This window comes from Euprymna scolopes, chromosome 18, assembly GCF_053919585.1.
Source record: "Euprymna scolopes isolate OS-2025 chromosome 18, ASM5391958v1, whole genome shotgun sequence".
NCBI lineage: Eukaryota > Metazoa > Mollusca > Cephalopoda > Sepiida > Sepiolidae > Euprymna > Euprymna scolopes.
This window is the reverse complement of record NC_136499.1, coordinates 100,422,779-100,436,571: the sequence shown is the minus strand read 5'-3', so window position 1 is coordinate 100,436,571 and position 13,793 is coordinate 100,422,779. Positions and strand designations below refer to the sequence as shown.

Below are 13,793 nucleotides of genomic sequence, written 5' to 3'. Positions count from 1 at the left end.
CCAAGCTTATAACTCCTCAAAAAATGTAATTCAAACCCTATTTTTTTTTCACTTAAAGGAGCAAGGACCAAGGTTCCATTAAAAAAACAAAACAAAAAAAAACGTGTTTTTTTTGGGTTTTTGTATTACTGTACACATAGATTCGAAAAAGTTATCAAAAAACAAATATATAACAAATAAATGTTATCAAAAGCAACATAAGTTACTTTTCTACCAAACTGGATATATTTTTCGTGTTTTTATTCAATGTAACATGTTTATTCAGCTCGAAAACCATACAGTGTTTACCGATGTATTGGAAAATTCAAAATGGCGTCTGACTCCATCTTTAACACGGTAAGTTTGGGAAAAAAGTGTTATAAATAAAAAACTGGATAAAATACTGTTAAAAACTCGCTCAATATATGTTACCGTGTTAGGTTGACATATATCCGGCGGGTTTTAACAGTATTTTGTCTAGTTTATTATTTATAACACATTTTCCCAAACTTACCGTGTTAAAGAGGGAGCCAGACGCCATCTTGGATTTTCGAATACATCGGTAAACACTGTATGGTTTTCGAACTGAATAAACATGTTACATTGAATAAAAACACAAAAAATATATCCAGTTTGGTAGAAAAGTAACTTATGTTGCCTTTTGATAACATTTATTTGTTATATATTTGTTTTTTGACAACTTTTTCGAATCTATGTGTACAGTAATACAAACCCGTTTTTTTTTTTTTTTAAAAAGGTTTTCAACTTCGGATTTTACAGGTAAATTTCTAAAAAACAGTTTTTTTTTTGTTGTTTTAAATTTGAATATATTATTTATTGACCTTTTCTCTTCAATTTGTGATATATAACACTTTGGTACATAAATTAATTATTTACTTTTTAATAGACATTTCAAAATGGGAGGGGTGAATTATTCGACCCCCTGTCTTTCCAAGCTTATAACTCCTCGAAAAATGTAATTCAAGCCCTAATTTTTTTTCAGTTAAAGGAGCAAGGACCAAGGTTCCATTAAAAAAAAAAAATAAAAAAAAAAATAACGTGGTTAAAAAAAAGGTTTTAAACTTCAAACTTTACAGGTAAAATTCTAAAAAAAACGCTACGTTTTTTTGTTTGTTTTAAATTTGAATATATCATTTATTGACTTTTTCTCTTCAATTTGTGAGTAAATTAATTATTTACTTTTCGGTGAGTAAATTAATTATTTACTTTTTAATAGAAACTTGAAAATGGGGGGGGGCGCGAATAAAAAAAAAAACGCTTGTCTAAAATATTATATTCAGTTTATTGGAAAGAACATAAAATTTCACATTGACCCTGAAAATATCGTAAAAATAGAATCAATAGAAAAATTTTGATTGATTTTTAAAGTTTAAAAATTGAAAAATATTGAGTTCGGAAAATTCATTACTGTTTTAAAAAAATATATATATTTCTATTACTTTTAAAACAACTTTAATAGTTTATTTTGTAAGTATAATCCATAAAGAAAATAAATAACCCACTTTTAACAGAGAAATTACGAGATTTTTATATTTTATTCGCAGTTTCGTGTTAGGGGTGTTAAAAATTCCTACAAAAATTCTGATACACCTAGACTGCACTGCACCACTGCCCCGAAATGACTTAAACGATATCCTCCCCATGTTAAGAATGGCTTTCAAAATAACGTTATTATTTCAGCGCGGTACAAAAATTACATACGATCGTGTTTCCTTTTTTGTTGTTTTGTAATAACGCAACAATTATTTAAACTGAATTAATTCTCCCAAATAAAATAATTGCTTTCTTTGATAATACGTGATTTCTTTCTTTATTTTTGTTTCGTAATGACACAAAAAGTGTTAAAACTAGAGTATTTTTTTGATAAATATTTGGTTTCGTTTTTCGTATCTTGACTCCGTGATCAAGTTTATTTTTTTTAAGCAAGAGTTAAAAATAATTTTCAAAAATATTATGGGGGTGCAATAAAAACAATATCTCCTTCAAGAACGGTAATAAAATGGGGTTTCAATCGATATTTATTCAATAAGGGACCAGTTTTCTTGGTGCCCGGAAAACTCGTCCCGGAAAACTCGTCCCCTTTCGCTAGGTAGGAAAACTGGTCCCTTATTGAATAAATATCGATTGAAAACACATGTAATATATTGGACAGGATTATCTCCCTTGCACTTCAATGAACTACAGATTATCTCCCTTGCACTTCAATGAACTACCACTGGAGGGCGCGACAGTCTTGAAATCTTTTTTCTTTAGTAAATAAAAGGACCGGAGGACGATCTTTCCCTACGAGACGTACCGTCTGCCGATCTATCTATAATGTTATTTTGTCTTGTGCATTTTTATTCATTATGCATTGTTAATGTTGATATACTTCAATTGGCGATGAAGAACGAATAATGCGGAGGAGTAACAAGACAATTTAAAATTAAAAGCGAACACCCACAACAAATCGATCGAGGAAAAGTTGCCGAGTAGCGGATAAAAATGGCTTTATTAGGCACCATTGGAGAATGGAATAGTGCGGAAGAAGAATGGTCGCACTATATTGAGAGAGTAAAGTTTTTTTTACTGCCAATGATGTGTTGAATGAAGGTAAGAAACGTGCTATATTTTTGTCGGTTATTGGGGCAAAAAATTATGCTATTCTCAGGGGTTTAGCCGAAAACAGGCCAGAGCAGAAAACATTTGAAGAACTATGTATTCTGATGGAGAGGCACATCAGGCCGGCCCCCAACGAGATACATGAACGTTTCTTATTCAACACGAGAGACAAACAAGAAGGTGAGTCCATTAGTGAATATGTGGCCACACTGAGAAAAATGTCGGAACATTGCAACTTTGAAGAAAAAGTAAATGAACACATACGTGATCGTTTGGTTGTGGGAGTGAAAGATGAGAAGATACAGGAGCGCTTGCTGGGCGAAAGAATGCTAACTTTGCACAAGGCCATTGAAATAGCAGTGTCTATGGAATCGGCAAGGAAATATTCCAAGTTGATGTTGGGAGCACAGACGAGTGGAAGTGAAACGTCCGTACACAGGTTACCATTAAAACGAGAGTGTTATCATTGTGGAAGCACTGGCCACCAAGCGGACAAGTGCCAATTTATAAACAAGGAATGTTTTAAATGCAGGCGAATAGGGCATACTCGTCGGAAGTGTAGGCAAGAAGAGAGCAGGCCTCCTAACTCCGAAAACCGAGGTAAGGAAAGCAGGATGGTGAACAATGTGGAGGAAAATTGTTGTGAAGAAATGGAAATAAATATGGAAAGGCTAGACTTGCACACAGTTGCTAACCTGCGGACACCACCAGTATTAGTGGAACTGCTAATTAATCAAGAGAAAGTGGTCATGGAAGTGGACACTGGAGCTGTATGCACAGTAATGAGCCTAGAAAAATTCAATAAAATTGGCCAAGTTCGTGATCTAAAGGAAAGCCATGTCAAGTTGAGAACGTACACTGGTGAATTAGTGAAACCACATGGGACCACAGACGTGGAAGTAATCCAGGAAGGGTTAAAGCATCGACTACCTTTGCTGGTGGTGAAAGGTAATGTACCGACACTTCTTGGCCGCAACTGGTTGAATAAGGTAAAGCTGGATTGGAGAAGCATGTTTCCTTTATACCAGGAAGATTCCCCTTCGAGGTTGGAAAGGCTTTTAAAAGAATTTGATTCGCTGTTCAGTGAAGAAATGGGGTGTTTAAAGGATTTTAAGGTCAAAATACCCATTGATAAAACGGTGAGTCCCAAATTTTGTCGGGCAAGACTAGTAGCTTATGCCATAAAAGCGGATGTGGAAAAGGAGCTAGATCGCCTGGAAAACCAGGGAATTTACAAAAGAGTGGAATACTCTAGGTGGGCTGCCCCCATTGTACCGGTTGCCAAAAATAATAATGAAGGCATCCGGATCTGTGGAGATTACAAACAAACAGTAAACCGGGCATCACCATGTGACTATTACCCTCTTCCTCGGACAGAAGATATATTTGCTACTTTGAAAGGGGGTCAAAAATTTAGCAAGCTCGACTTGAGCCATACCTATCAGCAGCTGGAATTGGATGCAGAAACCCAGGAACTGCTAACAGTAAACACTCACCAAGGATTATACCAGCCCACCAGACTACAATTTGGGGTACACAGTGCTACAGGGATTTTTCAAAGGGAGATGGACAAAAGATTGAAGAACATTCCTTTTTGCAAGGTGCGTGTGGATGACATCCTGGTTTCAGGTAGTGATGACAGTAGTCATCTGAAGAATTTATACAGTGTATTTGCTGCTCTAGATAAGGCCGGATTAAAATTAAAGAGAAGTAAGTGCAAGTTTCTCCTTCCTGAAGTGACATATCTGGGTTTCAGAATTAGTAAGGAAGGCATAGCGCCTCTTCCAGACAAAGTAGCCGCCATGACAGAGGCACCTCGACCGCAAAACATCACAGAATTAAGAGCCTACCTAGGGGCACTTAACTATTATCATAGTCATTTGCCAAACTTATCAACTATGCTTGAACCGCTTCACAACTTAATGAGGAAGGGTGCTCCCTGGGTATGGGGTGCTGAACAAACCAGGGCTTTTGAGGAAACAAAGAAAATGCTGTGTTCTGCACCTCTTTTAACTCATTTTGATCCATCTAGACCGATTCTGGTGCAAGTAGATGCTTCTCCCAATGGACTGGGAGCTGTAATGGCTCACAAAATGGAAGATGGAAGGGAGAAACCAGTATGCTACGTATCACGAACGCTGTCTGAGACAGAACAGAATTATGCGCACATTGAGAAGGAGGGGCTGGCCCTAGTCTTTGCGGTAAAAAAGTTGCACCAATATCTGTATGGGAATAATTTTACGTTGTTCACTGACCACAAACCGTTATTGGGGTTGTTTGCTGAAAACAAGCTGATCCCTTCTCTTGCTGCTGCCAGAGTTCAACGCTGGGCCATATTTCTGGCTGCCTATAATTACAGGTTGGAGTATCGTGCCGGGCCCCTTAATGGAAATGCAGATTGCCTCAGTCGTCTTCCAATCAGTGTGCAGGAGCAAGATCTCACACCTAATTCTAACAGGATACACATGATGAACTTGGTTGATGCTCCAGTGACTGTGGCGGCGGTAAGATTGGAGACAAGAAGAGACCCTACTTTGAGTCGGGTGTACGAATACATCCTGAATGGCTGGAGTAGGTGTATTCCAGACATGGCAATGAAGCCCTACTTCAACAAACGGACAGAGTTGACATGTGAAGATGGTACCGTATTATGGGGGAGTAGAGTAGTAATTCCGGCTATACTCAGAACAAAACTGTTGCAGCAATTACATCAGACACACATAGGGATCGTGCGAATGAAGGCCCTTGCTCGCAGCTATGTGTGGTGGCCAAATCTTGATGCAGATATTGAGAGAGCCGGTAAAGCTTGTGGAACCTGCATACATTATCAAAGCAATCCCGGCAAGGCCCCCATTCATTGCTGGGAATATCCAAGTTCACCATGGGAGAGAGTCCACTTAGGTTATGCGGGTCCATTTTTGGGGCACATGTTTTTGATAGTAGTGGATGCTCATTCAAAGTGGACTGAAGTTTGCATTACAAAATCATCTTCTGCTATGACCACAGTTGAAAAATTGAGAGGGATCTTCGCAACTCATGGACTACCGGTATTAATTGTGAGTGACAACGGTCCCTGTTTTACAAGTGAAGAATTCAAAGCATTCATGAATGCTAATGGAATTCGGCACATTTTCACAGCTCCTTACCATCCTTCCTCGAATGGACTAGCAGAACGCAGTGTACGCACCTTCAAGGAAGCGCTTAAAAGGATGAATACAGACGGCAAGGCAACACTTGAAACCAAGGTGAACCGATTTTTATTCACTTATAGGATAACTCCAAACTCATCAACTGGGGTTTCTCCTGCCGAGCTGATGTTCAAACGGCAGTTACGAACAGCGTTTCATTTGGCAAAGCCAGACACATACAAGGCTATGGATGTAAAAAATAAAATGGAAAGGGGGAGCAAGGTAATGGTGTCGCTCCGTGAATTTAAAGTAGCCGATCCTGTGCTTGTGCGTAACTATGGATCTACTCAGCGATGGATTGAAGGTACCATTACCAGACAGTTGGGAGCAGTGAATTTTGAAGTGGAAACCGGTAGAGGGCTAGTAAGGAGGCATGTGGACCAGCTTGTGAAACTCTCATCACCAGTAGCAGTGGAACTTACGCCTGAGATACAAGCGGATAATGCTGCAAAGAATCTTGAGAGTTTCGGCACACCTGAAGTTTCCAGCACACCCGACAGTCCTGAGGAAAGTTTAATACCTGAGAGCAGGCATATGGAAGAGGTTGCAGAGACTCCAGCAGTGGTAGAAAAATCGGCATCACCACCCTCTCGCAAGTCAGGGCGTATTCGGAGACCACCAAAAAAATTTGAAGACTATGTTCGTGATCCAGAGTAAGATTGAAGGGATGTAATATATTGGACAGGATTATCTCCCTTGCACTTCAATGAACTACGGATTATCTCCCTTGCACTTCAATGAACTACCACTGGAGGGCGCGACAGTCTTGAAATCTTTTTTCTTTAGTAAATAAAAGGACCGGAGGACGATCTTTCCCTACGAGACGTACCGTCTGCCGATCTATCTATAATGTTATTTTGTCTTGTGCAATTTTATTCATTATGCATTGTTAATGTTGATATACTTCAATGATCATTCTTGAAGGAGATATTATTTTTTAGAATAGACTATAGCCCCCCCCCCCAATATTTAAAAAAAATATTTTTACTTGTTTAATGTTTTTTTTTTTTTTTTTTTTTTTTTTTAAAAATAAAATCGATTTTCTAAGTGTCCGTTTTCTACCTAACTGGCTAAGTTCTTAGTGGTTTCACTTATATTAAAGCGTTTATTATGTTCATACAAAGTTAATTACAATTTTTTTTTGTTCTTATTTTAACGATGTTTTTTAGAGTCATAAAAACAATAATTAAAAAAAATAAAATAATTAAATAAAACACGAAAATTATATCCAGTTTGGTAGAAAAGTAATTTATCTTGCCTTTGATAACATTTATTTGTTATATATTTGTTTTTTGACAACTTTTTCGAATCTATGTGTACAGTAATACAAACCCGTAAAGGGTTGTAAATTCCTTTTATATTAATATAAAAAAAAAAGCGGTCTCGTTTATGAACATAATAACTGCTTTAAAATAAGTGAAACCACTAACAACTTAGCCAGTTATGTAGAAAACGGACACTTAGAAAATCGATTTTATTTAAAAAAAACAAAACAAAAAAAAACATTAAACAAGTAAAAATATTTTTTTTAAAATATTATGGGGGTTATAGATAGTCTATTTTAAAAAACAATATCTCCTTCAAGAACGATCATAAAATGTGTTTTCAATCGACATTTATTCAATAAGGGACCAGTTTTCTTACCTAGCGAAAGGGGGCCAGTTTTCCGGAGACGAGTTTTCCTAAATTCCGGGTGCGAGTTTTTCGCCGGAGACGAGTTTTCCGGGCACCATCTGTTCCGATGCTGTACTTTAATGTTTTGTTCTCGGTTAGTAGATGAGACTGTACACATAGATTCGAAAAAGTTGTCAAAAAACAAATATATAACAAATAAATGTTATCAAAGGCAAGATAAGTTACTTTTCTACCAAACTGGATATATTTTTTGTGTTTTTATTCAATGTAACATATTTATTCAGCTCGAAAAACATGCAGTGTTTACCGATGTATTGGACAATTCAAAATGGCGGCCGACTCTCTCTTAAACACGGTAAGTTCGGGAAAAGGTGTTATAAATAATAAACTAGACAAAATACCATTAAAAAAACACCGAATATATGTCAACCTATGTCACGGTAATATATATTGAGCGAATTTATAACAGTATTTTGTCTAGTTTATTATTTATAACACCTTTTCCCGAACTTACCGTGTTTAAGAGAGAGTCGGCCGCCATTTTGAATTGTCCAATACATCGGTAAACACTGTATGTTTTTCGAGCTGAATAAACATGTTAAATTGAATAAAAACACGTGAATTATATCCAGTTTGGTAGAAAAGTAACTTATCTTGCCTTTGATAACATTTATTTGTTATATATTTATTTTTTGACAACTTTTTGGAATCTATGTGTACAGTAATACAAAACCGAAATTCTTCATGACTGAGACATTTTTTATTTTATTTTTGCTCCTTTCTCCACATTAAAAAACGGTTTCTAATTCTGCCCTCGTGGGGAGGCAACTACGTAAGTACAATTATCAATTTTGTTTTTTGTTTTTTTTCTGAAAGATTTGGCTTCAAATTCAAGTTTATGGTCTGGCAACCCTGAGAACGATGCGCTATTGTAAAGAAGCACCGATTTTTTTTTTGATTTTTTTTCTGTCACGAGTACATACATCATACAGCTTTTTCAGGTTTGTTTTACAATACAGAGATTCGAAAAAGTGAAAAAAAAATATATGATAAATAAATGTTGCCAAAGGCAAGATAAGTTACTCTTCTACCTAGCTTTTATTTAATGTATAATGTTTATTAGGTTCGAAAAACAAGTAGTGTCGAGCGTTACAAGAGTACAAAAAAAAAAAAAAAAATGGCAGCATGTTATCTCATATCTTTGATAACAATTAGTTAACAATTAAAAGTTATACAAAATGCTGTTAGAAACCCACCAAATAAATGTCACAGGAACATTTATTGGCTAGGTTTCTAACAGTACTTTTCGTATTTTTAAGACATGATATCACGCGGCCATTTTTCTTATGCTCGTGTAACGCTTGACACTACTGGTTTTCCGAAACAAATAAACATGTTTACATTAAATGAAAACACTAAAAACTTATCCAGCTGGGAGTGACTTATTTTGCATTTGGTAACGTTTATTTATTATATATCAGTTTTTTTTTTTTTTTTTTTTTTGCCACTTATTCGAATCTCTGTGAAATGTAAAATAAATCCGTTTTTTCTTAATTTGTGTTTAGTAATATAGAAGGGAATTCTGGACAAGATCAAAAACAATAAAAACAAAATTAAAATAATTAAACACGTCTACGAGAGAAGGTATTTTTTTATTTTGTAAAAAAGTTGACGTCAAGTCAAAGTACGAAAAGTTACAAATCTAACAATTTTCTGGGGTCACGCCGAAAATAGTCATATCCAAAAATTACGAAAAATCATCGAGTAGAAATGTATTTCTAGTTTAAGGTAATTTCTCCGGAAAACTGGGTAAAATCGCATTTTTCTTAGACGTTATAAAGTCGGAAGCTACACGCAGTTCAGGGGACATAACTCCGAAACAAATATTTTAAATTATTTGTGACATGTCTGCAATATTTATTCTTTATAACGATAGACTTTTTTGTGGTACTACTACAGATTATTGCCGAAAATGAAGAAGCTATTTTAAAATACTGAATTCTCCCTCTGATTCTGACGACAGGTGCCCGAAAAAAAAATGGGGTCTCCATTTTCGCCGATAAACTGTAATAGTACTCCCCCCCACCTTTTTTTTTTTTTTTTTTTTACTAAAAACACAATAGCAGTTGTTCTACTCGACGAATTTTCCTAATTTTTTGATATATTACTATTTTTGCATTGACATTTAAGTACGTACGATTGTTTTTGCTGAAAACGATATATTTTAAATATCGGTTGGTATTAAAAAAATGAAAATATCGAAAAACGTTTATATTGTACGTCCGTTATGAAATGAAGTTCTCCGAAAAAACAAAAAAAAATCACTTAATTTCATCAAGTAGTTTTTTTTACAGCGAAAAATCGATTTCTTATGATACAAAGCAAAAGGTTCGATTTTTAGGAAGAAAGTAGTATTACAAATGAGGAGGGAGTGTCCGGCGCTTTAAACTGAATTATCTCCCCGTGGCGTGTTAAAAAATTCAAGATGGCTACCTTCAGCGTGCTGTCATAAAAACGTGGGTAATCTGGAAGAAAGAGAGAGCCTGTTTCCTCCGTTTGACTATAGGTGGCGTTACTGTCTGTCCACCCAGTTACGGAAGCACAAAATGTATACAATGGTACCCTTGAAATAAAAATAAATGTTTTTGTTATATTTTAATTTTAAATATGTTTTTTGTTGATTTTTGCAAACATATTAAAGTTTTATTTTTTTCAAACATTTACTTTTTTTTTTTTTTGTTTTTGCAAACATATTTAAGTTTTATTTTTCTAAACATTTACGTTTTGTTGCAAGCATAAACTAAATGTTTTTGCTATATTTTTTTTTAAAAACATATTTATGGGTACAACCGTTTTTCCGCGAGTATTTTTTACGCTCTTATTATAATAATAATAATAATAATAATAATAATAATAATAATAATAATAAATCAACGTTCTTTCTTTTATCTTTTTTTATGGACCCCCCCTTTTTTTTCTTAAATTTTCTGCACTTATTTTACCTTTTTTTTACGCGAGTATTTATATATATATATATATATATTTGAAAAACGATATTGTACAACCTGAATCTTACTTGAAACTACTATTAAAAAATAGCTTGAAATAATGTTTGAAAAAAATAAAATAAAACTTAAATATGTTTGCAAAAAAAAAAAAAAAAGCAAAAAAAAGAACATGTTTAAAATTAAAATATAACAAAAACATTTATTTTTATTTCAAGAGTGCCAGTATATATATATTTTGTGCTTCCATAACTGGGTGGACAGACAGTAACGCCACCTATAGTTAAACGGGGGAAACAGGCTCACTCTTTCTTCCAGATTAAAAAACGTGTTTTTCCGCTGTAAAAGAAAAAAAAAAGAAAATAAAATACTCAATCAAATTAAGTGGATTTTTTTTTTCAGATCTCCAGTTAAAAACGTATACGTAAAATATAACCTTTTTTTTCTCTCAATATTTTCATTTAATATCTTGATTAAACTGCACAAGTATCAATCGATTTATCGACTATATCTTAACACCAAAATCTCAGTTAGACACTTTACAGGCGACACAGCTATAATAACTACGTCTATAGGTATTCGTTAATACCTTGATCTCTGGCGTACCAGAGACAGCACTCGCACCTAAATAACAGCAGTTATGACAACTCTCTGTTGTATAGAGTTCAAGTCCAAACAGACTACAGGCATCAGAATTTTCACATACGTGGCACCATTCCCCGTTGTAGTAAATTTCTAAATCTTTATTTTCAAGCCTTACACTACAAAACGAAGGATGAACTTTCCCGTTAACGCATTTAACAAGATTACTTTGAGAGGATCGACATATCGCATACACTTGAGTCTCGTCTACAATTTGCGTTCCGAAAGGAATCGTTTCATACGTGTCTCTGTGTCGGTAGGTCAACACATCGAAACGCCGTGAAAGCGTGCACATTTTGGTACAGGTCGGGGTTTCGCCATCCCATTTTCTGTTAGGCATACACGATAGCTTTTGTTGACCGACGAGTTGGTATCCAGGAAGACAGAAATATTCAATGCTGGAGGAATCTTTGGATAAAACATAACTGCCATTCGTGATTTGTATGGGCGTACACGTCGTCTTGCATTGGATCATCGGCAACCAAGTTCCTGTAACGCAGGTGGCAATTCCGGATGATGGAGCCGTGTAGCCAGGTTTGCAGGAGAATATCACGCGCTGACCCTGCTGGACCAGAAAACCGGTTGACAGCGAATTTAAACTGGGGATTAAGCGTACGTCTTCTAACTGATTTGTAAAATCGGGAATGGTGCACATTTTTTTGCAAACTGGCGCTGTAGTGTTCCACCGGCCATTTTTTTTACACCGTAGGACGGCATCCCCAACTATTGTGTACTCACTTTCGCAAGAAAATAGAACAGTTTGATTGACGTCAGTATCTTCCTGACTGGACACGAAACCGTGCCGAGGGGGTGAAAGCGAGCGACACGATGATAAGTGACATGTGGGTGGTTGCAAGTTCCAGAGACCACTTTCCTCACAGAATATTCTGTCAGTGCCATTAATAGTGAAACCGAGAGAACACCAAAAGTAGACGGTAGTGTTGTAGGTGTTGTCAGTAGTTGAAAGACGACCCCCAGCAGGTGCTGTCAGACGAGGGCAGGTAATTTTTTCACATTGGATCTTATTAAAGACCCACTTGTTATGAAGACAATGCACCTGTAAAGTTTCGGGTTTTTGAATAGTTTGGAAATATCGATCGCATGTCTGGAACGATCGGAGATGTCTGGTCTCATAATCCAAGGAATATTCCAGATGACTGTTTGGCGAGAGTGAAAAATGTCCGCAGTTGAGAAAAGTTATTATTTGGCTGATAATGTCGTCATTCGGAATCAAAGTAGCTTGCGAGCTGTTTTTCGCACTTATTTTATCGCCTTCGCTAATCAGAAAATCCTTTACGTTCGTTATTATATTGGTTGGCGTTGTTGGGTATTCTTCCCCTGGTGTAAGCGGAAACCATGATGCGAGTAGCGAGAGGAAAAAGAGTTGTTGAAAGAACCGCATATTCTAAGTTCGTTTAATGCAAGGGAGGAAAAGGTTTTTGACTGCTGACTGCAGCGCCACTCTATTTATATGAAAACGACTCATGACGTCATTCTTTTCTAGGAACAGGGGACATATTTCCAAGAAAATCAGGGTTTCTTGTTTTTGGCTCTCATTCTTAAAAATCAACACACACACATACACGCCTACTGGTAGCCATCATATCTTTTGTTCTATGGGCCGAAACTACATGAAAATTTGCATTCTTTTTGAAGATTATAATACTATTCTATGGTTAAAATTTTATGACAATTGGTAAAAAAAGAATTCATATTTTCAAACAAATAAACTATGCCCAAATTTGCCTACTTTTGTATATATAGTGTCCTGCAGGCCAACTTCAGTTTTGCTGCTTCGGTTGTCTCCCCTGGGACCTTGCCAGGCCACTAATACACACACACACACACACACAGAATCGTCCTCACTACTAAATTTATAACAATTTAAATATAAAGAGGTATATTTGGTAAAAAAAAAAAAAAAAAAAACAGGGAAAAAGTCTATAGAAACAATCTTGTAATAATTTAAGCAAATACTCCCAAGGTTGAAATAACACACACACACACACACACACACACACACACACACACACTATATATATATATATAGTGTGTGTGTGTGTGTGTGTGTGTGTGTGTGTGTGTGTGTGTGTGTGTTATTTCAACCTTGGGAGTATTTGCTTAAATTATTACAAGATTGTTTCTATAGACTTTTTCCCTGTTTTTTTTTTTTTACAAAATATACCTCTTTATATTTAAATTGTTATAAATTTAGTAGTGAGGACGATTCTAATATTATTCCAGATTCTGATACAATTATTGATTCCATACTAAATTACCAATTCCGATTCTTTATAAATCTCTAAATATTTAACTATAAAGTCGTTATTTTTTCATGATCACCGTAAAAACACGTGTTAAATGTACAGACATTTTCTCAAATGAAAAATACATTTGTGAGGGATGATGTATCGATTTTAGTTTTACTGGTACTTTAAAATCAAATTTTATCAATTCTGATAAGAAGGAAAGTATTTCTTCGAAACTCCGCAGATTAAGGACTATCCACTTATTAAGTGTTTCCTTTTCAGATTAAATATGTTTTTAACTATTTTTCAAAGTGTTTTTTAACATGTTTTAATTACTTATTTGTTCTTATCATAAGCGCTATCTCCTATTTTGTTTTATCGAGCGTTTACATCTGGTTGAGATTACTTTATAAATATTAATTCTTTAATATTTATAATATACTTTAGTTTTACCATCTTGGATCAGTTTGGTA

At 35.3% G+C, this 13,793-nt stretch overlaps 1 protein-coding gene across 1 annotated transcript; it reads right to left on the bottom strand.

The window, feature by feature from the left end:
• Positions 1-9,057: 9,057 nt before the first annotated feature.
• Positions 9,058-12,757, bottom strand: LOC145297714 (P-selectin-like). The gene has a single exon (XM_080143922.1). It carries the CDS (start codon positions 12,471-12,473, stop codon positions 10,956-10,958), a length of 1,518 nt encoding a protein of 505 aa, XP_080000048.1. The 5' UTR covers positions 12,474-12,757; the 3' UTR covers positions 9,058-10,955.
• Positions 12,758-13,793: the final 1,036 nt, after the last annotated feature.